At 45.4% G+C, this 19,722-nt stretch overlaps 1 protein-coding gene across 2 annotated transcripts in view; it reads left to right on the top strand.

Moving 5' to 3' along the window:
- The window catches only part of RCAN2 (regulator of calcineurin 2), a 174,918-nt gene extending 161,964 nt beyond the window's left edge, over window positions 1-12,954 (top strand). For both annotated transcript variants that reach the window (XM_040348440.1, XM_040348441.1), the window contains exon 4: window positions 11,919-12,954. In XM_040348440.1, coding sequence (XP_040204374.1) covers window positions 11,919-12,079 — 161 coding nt within the window. In that variant the 3' untranslated portion in view covers window positions 12,080-12,954. The remainder of the gene's footprint in view (window positions 1-11,918) is intronic.
- Window positions 12,955-19,722: the final 6,768 nt, after the last annotated feature.

Raw genomic sequence — 19,722 nt, 5'->3', positions numbered from 1 at the left:
TTTTTGATAAATGGGTACAATGTACCCATTCACATAGGGGGGATCTGGGGACCCCCTTGTTAAAGGGGGTTTTTATATTCCGATAACCCCCTCCTTTTGCAGACCCGACAAGAAATGTCCAGGGTTGTCGGGAAGAGGCTCTTGTACCCATCATCACCCTCCCCATGTTGAGGGCAAGCGGCCTGGTATGGTTCAGGCCTGGCCTGGCCTGCTAAGCTACTTTCTCAGATATATGTGTATATATATATATATTAATACACTGCCTGCACTGTATATATAGTCTACACTGACTACACTGTGTATATATATGTGTGTGTGTATATATATATATACTAAACTGCCTGCATGCCACTAACTAACCTGCTCAATCTAGCGCAAGTTCTCTCAATCTCCTCCACGTATCACACTACATATGGCCGCTGTGTAAGCAGCCCTATATAGTGTGGAGCATGGACTTAGCCCCCTGAGCCATGATTGGCCAAAGGCACCCTGTCACCCAATGTTTGAGTCAAAAGTTTGATTCGAACATTGGGACCATCCCTAGTCAACAGTCTGAAGATGCCAACAGCATCTGCCATGAGGAGCGGGACATGGCTGGTCCACACTCAAATGGTAGGCTTCCTGAAGAGGAGTTAGCATAGTCCCTACTATTTTCCTACTCCTCTGGAACCTCTCTCTACCACCAGGCACTGTCTTTGACAGGGAACCCACCCTTACATTAACCACTAGCACAATGCACTTCAAAGAAGGGAGCCAGGGCCTAAAAGAGAAGGGTTTTTTTTTGTTTAATTTAGAAATTATACTTAGGTGGATGCAGAATTGGTCCGATGCAGCAGCTGTCCCCCGCCGGCTCCAAGACTGAGAACTGAGTGATCAAACCTCTCTGATCTCTCAGTTCTCAGTGCTTCGTGAGCAAAGAGCTGGTAACTGTCAGTCACCACTATCTGCTCCCCCCCTCATGCTCACTGGCTCAGGCTCTCAGCGGCTCAGTCCAAGCTCCTGGGCAGATCCCAGCCATATGGGGATCTTTCCCCATGGCAGACCTGCTATAAACACAAGCGCGGAAGGCCATAACCATATTGTTTTTTTAACCGATGCACATTTCACAAGTAAACCAGGCCCACTATTTTTCACTTGACTTCTGCTCCCACCAAAAGTTGGTGTTATTGCATGCGAGTTTGTACATTCCAAAGAGCCATGGCTTGGATCAGCTCTAAAATAGATGGTATATTTGTGTCTTCAGGGGATTCCAGCAGACATGACTGCTATAAAAGTCACCCAACAGAGAGCCATTAATTGGTGTAAAGATGTATTATGTGACTCATACGCTCCATCCATGACTCTCTAGATGGTTAGACTCTGAGTGACCTCATTGATTCGGGGCTTACTGGGTGAAATGTCTTCATGTAGAAAGTGGAAAAGGACAAGGACAGGGTGTCATGTTATTAAAGAAAACTTTTCAAGTTACCTTCAGTTGCTTATCACAAACTTTTAGTGTATCTAAAGTCAAGTGCTTTAGTTTTGTATAGAACTAGTTAAATGCCTGTTAGCTTTTTAATTGCTGTCTCTGTCCAGTTGGGGAGATTTCCCTCTACTTTCGATCTTGCAGACACATTACAGGGCCTTGAAAAAGTATTCATACCCCTTGAAATTTTCCATATATTGTCATGTTACAACCAAAAACTTAAATGTATTTTATTGAGATTTTATGTGATAGACCAGTGGTCTCCAAACTGCGGCCCGGGGGCCAGATGCGGCCCTTTGCTTGATTTTATCAGGCCCTTGGGGTGCTGTTTTATTCATTGGCACCAATAAAGGGCAGAATTCCTCCCAATGACACCAATGAAGGGACAGAATTCCTCCCGATGACGGGGCAGAAGTCCTCCCAGTGACGGGGCAGAATTCCTCCCAGCGATGGGGCAGCGTTCTTCCCAATGACACCAACGATGGGGCAGAATTCCTCCCAATGACACCAATGAAGGGGCAGAATTCCTCCCAATGACAGGGCAGAAGTCCTCCCAGTGTTGGGGCAGAATTCCTCCCAATGACACCAGTGACGGGGCAGAATTCCGCCCAGCGATGAGGCAGCATTCTTTCCAATGACACCAACGATGGGGCAGAATTCCTCCCAATGACACCAACGATGGGGCAAAATTCCTCCCAATGACACCAACGATGGGGCAGAATTCCTCCCAATGACACCAACGATGGGGCATAATTCCTCCCAATGACACCAATGAAGGGGCAGAATTCCTCCCAATGACAGGGCAGATGTCCTCCCAGTGTTGGGGCAGAATTCCTCCCAATGACACCAGTGACGGGGCATAATTCCTCCCAGTGACGGTGCATAATTCCTCCCAGTCACGGGGCATAATTCCTCCCAGTGACGGGGCAGAATTCCTCCCAGTGACGGGGCAGAATTCTTCCCAATGACACCAATGATGGGGCAGAATTCCTACCAATGATGGAGCAGACTTCTTCCCAATGACACCAATGATGTGGTCCAATGACACCAATGATGGGGGATTTTGTACTCCTGATGGCCACAGTCCAGCCCCCTTATGCCGCGTACACACGTTTTTTTTTATTGTGATGAAAAAATATGTAATTTTTTTCTCATGAAAAAAAACAACGTTTTTTCAAACTTCATTTTAAAAAACGACGTTGCCTACACACCATTGTTTTTTCAAAATGCTCTAGCAAAGCGCGGTTACGTTCAGCACGGACGGCGGCACTCTGTTCCATTCAAGCTCGCTTCATAACTTGCTTCTGAGCATGCGCGGGTTTAAAAACTTTGTTTGAGCTACACACAGTGATTTTTTATGACACAAATAACGACGTTTTGAAAAACGACATAAAAAATTGAAGCATGCTTGAAAAAAAATTTTGGTAGTTTTTCAGAAGACATAAAAATGTAATTTTTTTTTTCCATCACAAAAAACGACCGTGTGTACGCGGCATTAGAGTCTGGAGGACAGTAATCCGGCCCTTTGTTTAGAAAGTTTGAAGGCCCCTGTGATAGACCAACACAAAGTGGCCCATAACCGTGAAGTGGAAGGAAAATGATAAATGGTTTTCAATTTTTTGTTACAAATAAATATATGAAAAGTGTGGTGTACATTTGTATGGCGCCCCCCTGAGTCAATACTTTGTAGAACCTCCTTTCTCCGCAATTACAGCTGCAAGTCTTTTTGGGGATGTCTCTACCAGCTTTACACACCTAGAGAGTGACATTTCTGCCCATTCTTCTTCGCAAAATAGCTCAAGCTCTGTCAGATCGGATGGAGAGCGTCTGTGAACAGCAATTTTTTAAGTCTTGTCACAGATTCTCAATTGGATTTAGGTCTGGACTTTGACTGGGCCATTCTAACACATGAATATTCTTTGATCTAAACCATTCCATTGTAGCTCTGGCTGTATGTTTAGGGTTGTTGTCCTGCTGGAAGGTGAACCTCCACCCCAGTCTCAAGTCTTTTGCAGACTCCAATGCCGCGTACACACGATGAGACATTCCGACATCAAAACCGTGGATTTTATTCTGACGATGTGTTCGCTCAAACTTGTCTTGTATACACACGGTCACACAAATGTTGTTGGAAATTCCGAACACCAAAAACGCGGTGATGTACAACACTACGACGAGCCAAGAAAAATGAAGTTCAATGATTCCGAGCATGCGTCTAATTGATTCCGAACATGCGTAGAATTTTTGTGCGTTGGAATTGGCTACAGACAATCGGAATTTCCGACAAGAACTTTTGCTTTCTGAAAAATTGAGAACCAGCTCTCAAACAGTTGTTGTCGGAAATTCCAAAAGTAAATGTTCGATGGAGCCTACACATGGTCGGCTTTTCCGACAACAAGCTCACGTCGAACATTTCTTGTAGGAAATTCCGACCGTGTGTACGCGGCATAACAGGTTTTCTTCTAAAATTGCCCTGTATTTGGCTCCATTCATCTTCCCATCAACTCTGACCAGCTTCCCTGTCCCTGCTGAAGATTAGAGTTGAGCGGACAACTGGATGTTCGGGTTCGGACCCGAACCCGAACTTTAAAAAAAAAAAGTTCGGGTTCGGGAACCCGTCGCTGGAGACATCACCCGTCGCTGGAGAGATCACCCGACGCTGGATAGAGACAACGATGGAGTAGCGAGCAGCATCGATTGTCTATTTTCACCGCTGGATTTTTATTTGGTTTAATTAATAAAGTAATTTGTTCTACGGTGTGTGTGTTTTTTTTTCTGAAAACTACTATTTACACTTCCTTCGTGAAATGGTAGGGGTACAGTGTACCCCATTACCATTTCACACAGGGGGGGCCAGGATCTGGGGGTCCCCTTTGTTAAAGGGGTCTTTCAGATTCTGATAAGCCCTCTGCCCGCATACCCCCACAACCACCGGGCAAGGGTTGTGGGGATGAGACCCTTGTCCCCATCAACATGGGGACAAGGTGCTTTGGGGGGCACCCAAAAGCACCCTCTCAATGTTGAGGGCATGTGGCCTGGTGCGGTTCAGGAGAGGGGGGGGGGGCCGCACTCTGTCCCCCCCTCTTTTCTGCGGCCGGCCAGGTCAACGTGCTCGGATAAGGGTCTGGTGTGGATTTTAGGGGGAACTCCACACCATTTTTTTTTTTAAATTTGGGGTGGAGTTCCCCTTAAAATCCACACCAGACCTGAAGGGTCTGGTTATGAATATTTAGGGGGAACCCTACGTAATTTTTTTTTAAATTGATGGCGGGGTTCCCCTTAACCACTTCCCGACCTCCTCATGTACATTTACGTCGGCAGAATGGCACGGACAGGCACAATCACGTACCTGTACGTCCTCTGCTAGTGGGTTCTCCGATCAGGACCCCCCCCCCCGGTACATGCGGAGGTCGGGTCCGCTCGGGGAGCGATCCGGGACGACGGCGCGGCTATTTGTTTATAGCCGCTCCGTCGCGATCGCTCCCCGTGCTTCACTGTCGGAGCATCGATCGCGTCATTCCCTTTATAGGGAAGACACGATCGATGACGTCATTCCTACAGCCACACCCCCCTACACTAGTAAACACACACAAAGTAAACCCTAACTCCTACAGCGCCCCCTGTGGTTAACTCCCAAACTGCAACTGTCATTTTCACAATAAAGAATGCAATTTAAATGCATTTTTTGCTGTGAAAATGACAATTGTCCCAAAAATGTGTCAAAATTGTCCGAAGTGTCCGCCATAATGTCGCAGTCACGAAAAAAATCGCTGATCGCCGCCATTAGTAGTAAAAAAAATAAAAATGCAAAAAAACTATCCCCTATTTTGTAAACGCTATAAATTTTGCGCAAACCAACCGATAAACGATTATTGCGATTTTTTTTTACCAAAAATAGGTAGAAGAATACATATCAGCCTAAACTGAGGGAAAAAAAATTTTTATATATGTTTTTGGGGGATATTTATTACAGCAAAAAGTAAAAAATATTGCATTTTTTTCAAAATTGTCGCTCTATTTTTGTTTATAGCGCAAAAAATAAAAACCGCAGAGGTGATCAAATACCACCAAAAGAAAGCTCTATTTGTGGGGAAAAAAGGACGCCAATTTTGTTTGGGAGCCACGTCGCACGACCGCGCAACTGTCTGTTAAAGCGACGCAGTCCCAAACTGTAAAAACCCCTTGGGTCTTTAGGCAGCAATATGGTCCGGGGCTTAAGTGGTTAATATCCATATCAGACCTAAAGGGTCTGGTTATTGAATTTGGGGCGACCTCCGCGCATTTTTTTTCCCGAACTCCGAACCCGGACCCGAACTTTCAGCAATTATTCGGGTTCGGGAAAAACCCAAAGTCTGTACTGAACCCAAACTTTACAGTTCGGGTTCGCTCAACTCTACTGAAGATACATCACACCATCATTGCATCCATCGCTAAGCCTCTGTGCATTATATGTTGAATAATCCCCACAATAGAGGCCTACGTGTTGCAGTCACAGGCTTTGTGATAGAGAGCTGGCTGGTGAGACACAATCCTCTAATTTTTTCCATGCACTGAGGCCAATCTGCACGTATTGCCAATGCAGTAAAAAGGAACTGGGTATCTAATACTCTCATCCTGCCTGTTACATCATTAAAGGTTTTATGGTGCCATCCAGCAATTAAATTAGATCATTTATACTGCGTGTAATGTCACAAATGTAAGTGTTAGCTGAAGTTACACAGCATTATGCTTTCAGCACGTAGACAGTGTAAAAAAAAAAAAAAATCACACGCTCATTCTGCATTTCCCAGGATAAACCACTCTGATTAAAGCCAAACTCCAGACAATTAAAAACTTTAATTGAAATACATTCCTCAATAGTCACAAAGGTGATAAGTCCACTTTGTGTACCTTTGCAAACTCAGTTTTGACCTTTGTATACTGTAAGTAACATCATCACTGTACTATACAAAGCCTGGGCAGAAAACAGAGCTATGGGAGGGGCACAACAGGCCCCACCCACTGCAGTGTGCCTGTTGTAAACTACAGGAGTGGGCGGAGACAAGACTTGTTACCCTGCACAAGGAAAGAGACAGCAGTGACCGGTCTTTATAATGGGAAACTCCTGCACAGAGAGAAACTTCCACACTGGATTACTACACATATTTGGAGGAAATACACAAAGCACACAAAGATTCAAGGAAGAATACACTTCTCTTGCATTCAGATAATATTTTTTTAACCACTTAAGCCCCGGACCTTTAGGCAGCTTAATGCCCAGGCCAGGTTTTGCGATTCGGCACTGCGTCGCTTTAACAGACAATTGCGCGGTCGTGCGACGTGGCTCCCAAACAAAATTGGCGTCCCTTTTTAATAGAGCTTTCTTTTGGTGGTATTTGGACACCTCTGCGGTTTTTATTTTTTGCGCTATAAACAAAAATAGAGCGACAATTTTGAAAAAAAAACAATATTTTTTACTTTCTGCTATAATAAATATCCCCCAAAAACATATATAAAAATGTTTTTTTTCCTCAGTTTAGGCCGATACGTATTCTTCTACCTATTTTTGGTAAAATAGGCGTTTATCGATTGGTTTGCGCAAAATTTATAGCGTTTACAAAATAGGGGATAGTTTTATTGCATTTTTATTAATTATTATTTTTTTTACTACTAATGGCGGCGATCAGCGATTTTTTTCGTGACTGCGACATTATGGCGGACACTTCGGACAATTTTGACACATTTTTGGGACCATTGTCATTTTCACAGCAAAAAATGCATTTAAATTGCATTGTTTATTGTGAAAATGACAGTTGCAGTTTGGGAGTTAACCACAGGGGGCGCTGTAGGAGTTAATGTTCACTTAGTGTGTGTTTACAACTGTAGGGGGGTGTGGCTGTAGGACTGACGTCATCGATCGAGTCTCCCTACATAAGGGATCACTCGATCGATGCAGCGCCATAGTGAAGCACGGGGAAGCCGTGTTTACATACGGCTCTCCCCGTTCTTCAGCGAGCGATCGCGACGGAGCGGCTATAAACGAATAGTCGCGCTGTCGTCCCGGATCGCTCCCCACTGAATCTGACCGCCGCATGTAGCGGGGGGGGGGGCCCGCTAGAAGGCAAGGACGTACATGTACGCCCATGTGCCTGTACGTGCCATTCTGTGGACGTACATTTACATGCGGCGGTCGGGAAGTGGTTAATTTGGAGTTCAGCTTTAATGCCTTGCCACTGCCTCCCTGGGTTTCCTTTAAGTGAATGCCAATGTCGCAAGGTGGAGGCAGCTTCCCGATCATATGATTGCTATGATTGGCTGTCACAGTGATCAGATGATTGGGCACCTATGCAGTGATTGAATGTTAAAGCCACCCCTGCCCTGTCGGGCAGGTTTACATTGATTTCAAGCAGACATATTCTCAAATGTTTATTAAAAGCTTAAAAGTCTTGCTGAAAAAATGCCACATGCTCAAGCTCCCAAGACATTCGGAATTTGGTAAGGCAAACTGTTTGGAGAGTTAAAATAAAACCTTGGATCTCATTAAGCTTAATGTTACCAAATATCAAGTTGTTTGGTTATGTAGGCAACACTGGTGAGAGCCTGTAACAGCTTTTTTCTCCATGCCAACAAGATTGTTAAAGCTGAAGTTTAGGTGTGGCAGTTTGGACCAATGTATGTATGTACCATTCCTGTGGGCAGGGGGGACAGCCCATACACATGTAAGAGGTCCCGAGGGGCCCAGGCCGCAACCAACGAGTTGTTGCTGAAGTAGTAACTAGCAATTGCTATAGTAGGGTGGGCACCGAGTGAACCGATGCACCGTGTGTAGCCTGCAGGACTGCTCAGTGCTCATTGTGGACCTGTCTGGAGACAAGTTGTTAGATATCACAATGGTAAATTGATAGACAATGTTGGTGGATTTGGACCTGTGCTGCGACTGTCTCTTTGCTGGATTGGGCTGTCTTATTTCTGAATATATGGGGATGTCTCCTTGCTGAATATATGGAACTCTCTCTTTGCTGGACTGGGATGTCTCTTTCCTGGGTGTAGGGGTTGCAGACTGGCACTGATTGACCTTAGGCAAAATCAGTGTGTTTGATTCGGGTTGCCACCCATTGAGAGAGATTTCAGCAGTGGCGGCTGGTGCTCAACATTTTTGGGGGGGCGCAAACAAATGAAAAAAAAAAGGCAGCCACTGTGCCCATCAAATGCAGCCACTGTGCCATTCCATCAATTGTCACCACTGTGCCATCCATTGTCGCCACTGTGCCATGCCAAATGCAGCCACTGTGCCCATCAATTGTCACCACTGTGCCCATCAATTGTCACCACTGTGCCCATCAATTGTCGCCACTGTGCCATGCCAAACGCAGCCACTGTGCCATCTAACGCAGCCACTGTGCCATCAATTATCACCACTGTGCCCAACAATTGTCGCCACTGTGCCATGCCAAACGCAGCCACTGTGCCATCAAACGCAGCCACTGTGCCATCAATTGTCACCACTGTGCCCATCAATTGTCACCACTGTGCCATGCCAAACACAGCCACTGTGCCATCAAACGCAGCCACTGTGCCATGCCATCAATTGTTACCACTGTGCCCACATCAATTGTCCCCACTGTGCCCACATCAATTGTCCCCATTGTGCCCACATCAATTGTCCCCACTGTGCCTGTGCCCACATCAATTGTCCTCTGTAAAATGCTGCCAGTCAGATCCCTCCGCCCGGCACTTACCTTTCTGGGGTTCGCCATCCTCCTTCCACGGTCCCTCAATGTCTTTTGCCGCCCTTGATGACGCTTCAGCCAATCAGGTTACTGATAACCAGAATCAGTGAACCTGATTGGCTGAGACGGCCGTCAGTCTTATCCAAGGGACGTAGCCCACTACGTTCCGAAGATAAGACATCCGGGATCTGAAGGGCTGTATTTGGAAGCCTATCAGAGCTGCTGGCTCTGATAGGCACTTCCGCACAGCCAACCAGCTGTCCTTATTCAGATAACCGGCGCCCAATGTCCGGTTATCTGACTAGGCTGGCCACAATGACATACACTCAATGCATGAGTGTATGTTATTTGCGCGGCGCTGCAGAACAAATTTTAAAAGCCTTAAAGGGCCCGTTTTTTTTTTAAGTCTACCTGGGCGCCCCCTATGGGCGGGCCGCCACTGGATTTCAGTACAGGAAAATAATAAGACACAGACGCGATGTATCTGAAATCAGTCTCTGGCTTTAGTGATAATACTATGACAATATATGCATTACAAAAAGGGGAGGGGCCGTAATACATTACTTTGGGTAGTGAACAAATAAATATTATGTTAGCAATATGTGATTGGTTAACACAGACTTCGTGTTCTGTAAGGATAAAAAAACAGACTTCTTATTAATTAAAAAGCTTAGTAATAGAAAATAACACCTGCATGGATTAATTGGAAAAAGGAGTAAAGTATAACATAGAGAAGTTATAGATAAAAGTATACAACATTAGTTAGTTAGTTCCAGCAATTACTAAGGAATTTCTTACAGAGAATAACACCTGTGAATATAATAAGAAGAAAGATACTTCCTTAGCAATTACTAAAGATTGTTGCATGTATAATGTTTTGCTCAGAGATAAGAATTAACAAGAAATGTATGTGTGCAAGGCCATTTAGAATTCTACTAAAATGAGTGAAATAATATTCACTCTGAAAACCTCTGAACCCCTTACAACATATGTAACAGTTAGGCCCGGTACACACGAACAAACATGTACGATGAAACCGGTCCGTCGGACCGTTTTCACCGTACATGTCTGCCAGAGGGCTTCTGTACGATGGTTGTACACACCATCGTACAGAAGTCCGCACGTAAACAATACGCGGGGCGTGTCCGCGTCGTCGCCGCGATGATGACGCGGCGATGACGCGGAGACGTGGGCGGGCCTGCCATTTAAAGGCTTCCACGCATGCGTCGAAGTCATTCGACGCATGCGAGGGACGGCGGGCGCCTGGACATGTACGGTAGGTCTGTACTGACGACCGTACATGTCCGAGCGGGCAGGATTCCAGCGGACGGTTTTAAAACACGTCCAGGAATATTTGCCCGCTGGGAAAAGGCCCGGCGGGCAAATGTTTGCTGGAATTCGGCCCGCTCGCGCCCACACACGACCAAACATGTATGCTGAAACTGGCCCGCGGACCAGTTTCAGCATACATGTTTGGTCGTGTGTACGGGGCCTTAAGGCTCCATTCACATCTAGGCGGACAAAATCGCTGCGTTTTGTCGCCGCAAATCGCGGTACAAATAGCGGCGTTTTGTACCGCGATTTGCGGCGACAAAACGCCGGTATTGTCCGCCTAGATGTGCCCCAGATTGACCCCCTCTATGAAGATGCTTCCCATCTCCTAGCCGAACGCCGAAAGACGCCTGAAAAAAAGGTCCGGGACCTTTTTTCTGGCGTCAGGCCTTTACGGCGTGGAGATGTGAACCATCTCCATAGAGGGACATGTGTTTCCAGCCCTCTGGCGGCAGCGGCGTAGCGCTACAGGCGTAAAAACGCCTAGATGTGAATGGGGGCTAAGGAAGCACCCTATCTTCAGAACCTTAACCCCTTACACTGGGTTGGGCCATCTCTTTTCTGAATATATGGGGATCTCTTTTCTGGATGGGGATGTCTCATTTCTGAATATATGGGGATGTCTCCTTGCTGAATATATGGAACTCTCTCTTTGCTGGATTGGGATGTCTCTTTCCTGGGTTGGGCCATCTCTTTTCTGAATATATGGGGATCTCTTTGCTGGATGGGGATGTCTCATTTCTGAATATATGGGGATCTCTTTGCTGGATGGGGATGTCTCATTTCTGAATATATGGGGATGTCTCCTTGCTGAATATATGGAACTCTCTCTTTGCTGGATTGGGATGTCTCTTTCCTGGGTTGGGCCATCTCTTTGCTGAATACAGTATATGGGGATGTCTCTTTCAGTGGATTGGTTTCATTTTCATATAGTAATTTTTAAGAGTTTCAAAACAAAAGTAGGTGCACTGAAGGACTCAGTGGGCGGATTCAGTGGCAGGGCCAGTCAGTGGGCCCTGGGCAATGTTAGTGGTCAGGCCCGGGGGGGCCCAGGCCTAAAGCTGTGTAAGGGGCCCAAACATTTCTGGTGGCTGCCCTGCCTGTGGGATCCTGTGTAAGCTGGAAATCACTGTAGTAGGTAATGCTACTACAGTGGTCTTACCTAGCTTCCTGGTCCCATGGCTCTGCATTGTGATTACTGGAGTTTGCTCACTTGGCACGCGTGCCATTCAGGGGACACTTTGCCTTTTCTCCATGAAAATCTAAACACTTTCAATTTGTATACAATCAGATAGGCCCTTGCCTAGGTAAATATAAAGGAAATCAATAGTGTGTATTCAGCTTTAGCCTGTTTTTCTACAGTTTTTTGTATTATTATTAATAACCCCTTGGTGTCTCTTATTTTTTTGCAGGACAGAAATATGAGCTCCATGCAGGAACAGATTCCACCCCCAGCGTTGTAGTTCACGTGTGTGACAGTGACTTGGAGGATGAAGAAGATCCAAAGAATTCACCTAAACCTCGAATCATCCCCACACGGCGTCCTGGACCACCGCCGACCAAATCCAACTGACCTGCAAACCCCCCCCCCCCTTCCTCCCCCTGCACAGTGTTACCCCAAACCCCTCATGACACAGATTTCTATCTTTCTCTTCCTGTAGAAAATAGATTTTTTTTTTTCATTTTTATAGGGAGGCTATTGCTACACGGTAATATTAGCATGTTGTGACTATTATGAAAGATGTAGCCAAAGTGCGCCCCTTTCTTTTTTTTTTATCATTCTGTCTGTGGGAAGAATTTTCTCAAACAGTCAAAAGTTGCACATAGCAACCAATAAGATACGCCGTATCTGCTCTTCAGGATATTGTGGAAGACTCAAAGGAAGATTGGATGCTATGAGCAGTGCACTGGCTGTATGTCTTCATTCCTATTTATTCTTAAAAGCACCCCAATGCACATATACAGTAAGGGTCTATTCATACTTTGATTGGCTGCCAATATACCAGAATATAAAAAAACACACATCCCAATACAAGGTATAGTAGTGTGTTATGCGTTGTGGTGCACTGCAATGCAAGTGCTTCAGAGGTGCATTGTCTTAATGTGTTGGAGTGCCATTGAAATATGCATATATGGTACATTGTGATAACTTGTGTTACTACAATGCACCAGACCCGATTGGTGTAAATGGGCCCTAAACAAGTCCCGCCTGCACTATAATGCTCTAATAGTGTAGGTACGTTTTTTTCATTATTCATTTAGGGGCACAGGATTAGTAGATAATCTTGACCCAATGGTGTTCACCTCCTACCTATAGGCAGCTGCATATAAAAACCCCTTAGCCTATGATTATCTACTATTCTTTGTGCCTCTATTAACTTCAAGGAAAAGATTTTATGGTATATGGTATATATTTCCTTAGTAGATAATCCTAGATCGGGGTCTCTAAAATGTTTAGTATGAGGGCCACGTCATATATTTTACAAATATTCGCAAGCTGAGAATAGTTTCCCATTTGGGTCCCCATCAGCGCCCCCCTCCCCCCCTTACATCAAGAGTTCCCTGTTACATAGAGGGGAAAGTTAAAGCAGAGAACATAGGCAGCCTCTTCTGACCTTGATCCTAGTAGTGGGCCAAATAAAATCTTGCAGTGGGCTGGATTTGACCCAGCAGTCTTAGGCTCCATTCACACCTAGGCGTTTTAACGCCTGAAGCGCGACGCTACAATACGCCGGAGGGTCGAAATTACATTAGTCTCTATGTAGACTGTTCACATCTCAACGCCGAACGCTGAAACGACGATCGCCTGAAGCTCAAACAAGTCCCGGACCCTTTTTTGTCGCGCGTATCGGGCGGTTTGGGCGTATTTGAGCGTTTCCATTTCCCATAGAAAGTAATGGAAATGCTCGATTCAAGCAAATTGCGCGGCTACGGGCGTTTCGTCGCTTTAATCAATAGAACTTGTCGCCCATGCAGAAGATTAAAAAAATCTACCAACATAGCAACAAGTGATGAAAAGATGATAATTTTTCCTATTGGCTAAAATAAAAAACGTCGAAGTAAAAAACGTCGGACAACGCTGTATGCAAACGCGCAAATAAGCATGAATACGCGCGACAAAACGCCGGAAAAAAACGCCCAAAAAAAACGACCGAACGACCGACGCTCAGGGTGAATGCAGCCTAAGTTTGGAGGCCTCTGTCTTAAGCTTCATACACACAATCGGACTTCCATCCGACTTTTCTGTGGAATTTGGTCCGAAGGGCGTTGGCCATAAACTTGTTCTGCATACACACAGATTTTGGTCCGAAGGGCGTTGGCCGTGAGCTTGTTCTGCATACACACGGCACAACATTTTCAACCAACCCTGACCAAACCACGTGTTTTTTCAGCTCTTTACCGCCACCCTTTGGGCAACTTCTACTATTGTTGTCTGACATTTTAGCATTGGTTCTGAACATGCGTGTTTGTACTTTGGATTTTAGTTGAACGGACTTGCGTACAACACGTTCGGACAAACTGACGTAACAGATTTATTGGCCAACAATTGGTGAGCATGAACAGCCAACTTTTGTTGTAGTTAATTCACCCAATAATTGTCTGATGGAGCATACACACGGTCGGATTATCCGACACAACGCGTCCGTCATACAATTATGGCCATAAAGTTGGATCGTGTGTATGAGGCGTTAGACCAGTGGTCTCCAAACTGCGGCCCGGGGGCCAGATGTGGCCCTTTGCTTGATTTTATCCGGCCCTTGGGGTGCTGTTTTATTCATTGGCACCAATGAAGGGCAGAATTCCTCCCAATGACACCAATGAAGGGCAGAATTCCTCCCAATGACACCAATGAAGGGACAGAATTCCTCCCGATGACGGGGCAGAAGTCCTCCTAGTGACGGGGCAGAATTCCTCCCAGCGATGGGGCAGAATTCCTCCCAATGACACCAATGAAGGGGCAGAATTCCTCCCAATGACAGGGCAGAAGTCCTCCCAGTGTTGGGGCAGAATTCCTCCCAATGACACCAGTGACGGGGCAGAATTCCTCCCAGTGACGGGGCAGAATTCCTCCCAGTGACGGGGCAGAATTCTTCCCAATGACACTAATGATGGGGCAGAATTCCTACCAATGACACCAATGATGGGGCAGAATTTTTCCCAATGACACCAATGATGTGGTCCAATGTCACTAATGATGGGGGATTTTGTACTTCTGATGGCCACAGTCCGGCCCCCTTAGAGTCTGGAGGACAGTAATCCGGCCATTTGTTTAGAAAGTTTGGAGACCCCTGCGTTAGACTAATGGGTTAATGAAGTTGTCTACAAGAGGTGCACACCCTGGGGTTGATTTACTAAAACTGGAGCACGCCAAATCTGGTGCAGCCCTGCATGATAGCCAATCAGCTTCTAGCTTCAGCTTTGCCAATAAAATCTGGAAGCTGATTGGTTTCTGTGCAGAGCTGCACTAGATTTTGCACTCTACACAGTTTTAGTAAATCAACCCCCATAGGTCTAAGTCTAAGATGATCTCTTATTCTTGTGTTCCTTAACGGACAATACAGAAAAGATTTTGCGGTAACTTCAAAAATCTTATTTTTACGTACATTAAGGTGCCTAGAGGAACCTTTCAAAACAAATGGGGGCTGGCTTACTCAATACCCATCAATATGCAAAGACGTGTTTGTTAATGGGCATGGGTTATGGCCTGAAAGATCCCTAACTTCTCCCTCAGATACAATGATAAAAATATTCCCACTGGGTCTCATTTATAAAACTATGTTACGTCAGGATAAAATCCACCAGTTTTGGTGATTCCTTAGCCTGCCATGAGCTGCTGAAGAACCTGCACTAAATGCCAACAATCGCTGAGCTCACAAAATCCCCTCCATAGTGTGTTGGCATCAGATGCACTTAAACCTCGCCCAGTTGGCTCTGTTGACAATATGCTTTTTGTTTTGTTGTAAGTCCCTCCCACAGCCACCTACGGAGGCCGTAGGGCAGCTCTTTGTTATTACAAGGCAACCTATCAAAAAAGAGTATTTTTAATTGTTCCGTCAAATGTTTGCACATCAGTTTACAATGGCGCTGTTGTGAGGTACAGTCACACTAATCTAGGTATTCAATTACAGTTTTCTGTTCTTGGTTGCAATTCACCATATAGCGAGATTTCCAGTTTATTAAAGACCTGTAATTACTTTGAGAAGCAGTAGTGATTCCTTAATGTTTAGGGCAGGTGTAGTCTGACCTATTTTTTTAGGTAAGTTATATCCTAAATGTGAGATTTCCCATCACCTCTTGGCCTCTGTTAAAAGAAAATTATGATTTGACCATACGGGGCAAAGTATCAGATTCACTTTCTAGAGCCAGAAACCATTCAGGGCGGAGTGAAAGACCCTCCCGATAGCCCACCCCCGAGGTATGCTTGGCTCTCTGCGTTCCTTCGCTGCCACCTCACTCCATCGAAGTCCTGGTTCCATTGGGGGCTGCAGGCATGTGTCCCAACTCCCAACCCCATTTGGCAGAGCGCAGGCAACCAATCACCAGGCCCAAAACCCTTTTACATGGGGAGCAGTGACATCGTCCACCTTGCTTGGATTTCAACACGTAGTTGGTTGCCTTCTGCTGCTACAAGAATATACTATGGTGCATATACTTTGGCCTGGGCAAAGTGACTGTCTATTTATTTGACTATCCCCAGCAGAGCATACTTTCCCGTTGTCTGCTCACCTGGTGGCTCTATTTAGTATAAGTAAAGAAAATACTGTACTTCCAGATATGGAGGAGACTCTCCTGTAGAGGATAGTGCTGGTGCTTGTTGATAGGTTCAGTGCTGTCACATGGGAGCAGGGAGAGTCCTCAGACCTGGGTAAGCTACAACTAGAGGGACACAGAGCTTTCTTTTTTGCTTTCTCCCAGTAAAGAAAGGGGTTGTGAGGTGCTGCTAGGAAGAAAAGGGGGGGGCAATAGAGTATCAATAAACTCAGCCTATGAAAAACTCTCATTACATGACCTATAACAGAGAAATCATACTCACAACGCCATTAAAGCATTAATTTTGTGTAGAGTGAAATATACCTGGTTGATCTAAGTGCTTTCCCCAACTTGTTCATTCCCTGACATAGTTGGGGTAGGCGGTACACTTTGGGTCAGCCACGCCTCATGACCATTGCCCCCTGGGGACTGCCTTCTGACCTTTGACTACTGGGGGAGGTCCCTATTCCAATCCCTGAGTCCTAGCCTAGTTCTTCAAGGGGACACGCTAACCCTAAGCTCTTTCCCCCCGACTTGTTCATTCCCCGACTTGTTCCTTCCCTGACTTAGTTGGGGTAGGCAGTACACTTTGGTGGGGGTGGGCCACGCCTCATGACCATTGACCCCTGTGGACCTGCCTTCTAAACCTTTGACTTCTGGGGGGTCCCTATTCCAATCACTGAGTCCTAGCCTAGTTCTTCAAGGGGAAACCCTAACCCTAAGTGCAGGTTGAGATTGTGTAGACCAGCTGGTGTCCTCTACAATTAGGTGGCCGCCTAAGGGCTTAGGCTCACAGGGGCCTCGCGGCCGCCTAATTTGCCTGATGGAGGAAGGGGAGAGCCCAGCATCGGGAAGAATGATGGCACTGCCTGCGGATGTGTGGGACCAATCTCCTCATGCAGGGACTCTGCACTAAAAATGTAATATCTTTTCCCATTATGGGCGTGAGTGGGGCCTTAATGTATAAGTTTTACCTAAGGCCTCACAAAGCCTAGAGCCACCTCTGCCTCTACAGAGCATGCTCAATTTCAGTTCCCTTCGAAGCTCTTAATTTCCTATTTTTTTCTTATCTGTGCAGCCCACATGACTATAGAGCAATGTATATAGGGTATACACATAGCGGTAAATTACACTCCCCTCCCTCCCTTCTCCTCTATGTCCTCCTAATGCTAAACACTATGGGGCAGGATACTGTATAGTATGCTGACTTAAAGTTAAAAAAAAAGCCTTGATGCCGTCTGAACAAAATGAATGCTAGTGTCAATCAATCATATCTGATTCCACCTACACCATATGATGCACAAAAAATTACACATTTGATGTTCAATAAAGATTTATTGGGAGCTGTAAAACAGTTATTTGATATTTATAATCTAATTTGAACTGCTCTTCTGAAACTGTTTTCAGGGCTGTGCAGACAGACACACACATACTGTAGAGATCATACATCAGCAAAGTATTAGAAGCCCCATCCCAAGGATCTTTCCCTGCAGATGCCAAAGAACGGGAAAAAGATCACATGATCACAAAACAGTGCTGCAGGAATAAAGAAACTTGGAGGATTAAAAAAAAGAAAAATATATATATATATATAATATAGTGGCATGATATATATGATTTATGTGAACGAATTATGGAAATTAACACTTCTCTGTTTAGTATCACTTTAACGGTTTAAATCCAGCTCGGGGCTGCAATGTCCTTGTTTACGATGGTTGGGGGGGCAGCTCAACTGCCTGCTTTTACCACCCCTGGTCGAATGTCCAGCCCTAAAAATGAGCCTCTTGCTTTTGCCCTGCATAGTCAAAATGCATGTTTAAGGATGCCTCCTTTTCTGGGAAAAACGAGAAATCCTATGATCTCTTTCCTAATATTATTGGACCAGGCAAGAAATATACCCCACAGGTAGTAACCCTATGCCTGTCACTGAAACAGGAATGAACAGAAGATATTAACAACTAAACATATTTTTAGTAGAGTGGAGAAGAGTTAGACTGGCCATACACCTATAGATTTTCTGCCGATTTTCTATGCTCAGATGGAAAAAGTGGAACAGATTCCTCCATCTACGCTGAACTGTGTAGATGGAAGAATCTCCCACTGGCCCAAACTTCCATATCTCGCTAGTTGGCCCCGCTGGCTCTCACAATACTTCAGGTTTTCAGGATTTCCATTATTTTGCACAGGTGATTTGATCAGTTTCACTGCCTTAGTAATCACCACAGCCTTTTCATCTGAGGGAAATCCTGAAAACCTGACCTGTTGGGGGGGCCTGAGGACTGGAATTGAGAAACACTGCAATACCTGAACATTGTGATTGGGTGCAGGCATTGTTTAGGTTGAGAGCCAGCGGGGCCCACTAGCAAGATACTGAAGCTTGGCCCAGTGGGAGATTCCTCCATCCACACAGTTTAGCGTACATGGAGAAATCTGTTGCACTTTTACCATCTAACCATAGAAAATCTGCAGATAATCTATAGGTGTATGACCAGCTTTAGAAAGCTGTCTTTGTCCCAATAGAGGGGATTCCCTGGACTGTGGGTCATCCAGCATGAACACAGACAGCAGTACAAATCTGTGTTCATCCTTCGGGCTCTGATTACAACAGATTTTAGTTCCTTGCAGCTGTGTCCCTTCGTTTCTAAAGGTAACTTCTGATGAGAAAAATTGGTGATCTCTATCTGAAAATGCTAGTTCCCTAGCTCCTTCTGAAAATATGAGTTGCCTGCCTAATAGGCTGATACAATGACTTCAGTACATTCTTAGTCACTCAGGTGAAACAAGCCTGCAGTCAGTGAAGTAAAAAAGTCCTATTGTGCATACTCATTCCAGACCCATTATTCATAAAGCATCACTGACATGTGTATAGTATATATATATTTTTCCATTACTGTCCTTTAGCTTCTCCCCCTCAGAAGTCCAATTTATGGGCTTTCCTATTGCTGACGGCTGTCCAGTGAATGTGTTTAACTGGTAAATGGAGGTGCACGCTCACATACCCCCTCCCCTTGCATGACTGTTGGCTGTGCATTCCTATTGTGGCGCTCATACCGAGTCTACTTGCTTCTGCCCCCTCTGCTGTGAGTGCCCCTGTGGACTGCAGTTACTCCGACACATCCTCCACCTGTGCATGCATTGTGATGCCATTTGTCTCAGGCAAGGACCTGGTGCCAGAGACAAGCACTGTCAACCAACATTAATTAGTTATTCATCTCCTACAGAGCAGCATGGGCTCACAGCGGTGGGGAGAGAGGGGTGCTCTATTGACAATGCTAACTCTAGATTCAAAGCACCTTTTAAAATGAGATTAAGCGCAACATGCACTTTGTCTCCTGGTGGACAGGATAAGGAACATTTGTGTAAGATGAGACTTCCTTTTTTTAAAGACAGAGGGTTGTCAGGCTACTAGCAATTTAGAGAGAAAGGTCTACCATGGCAGCCCACTTCTAATGACTGTTTTCCCTT

This window comes from Rana temporaria, chromosome 4 (genome assembly GCF_905171775.1).
Source record: "Rana temporaria chromosome 4, aRanTem1.1, whole genome shotgun sequence".
NCBI lineage: Eukaryota > Metazoa > Chordata > Amphibia > Anura > Ranidae > Rana > Rana temporaria.
The sequence above is the reverse complement of the archived record's forward strand: the minus strand, read 5'-3'. Positions and strand labels throughout refer to the sequence as shown.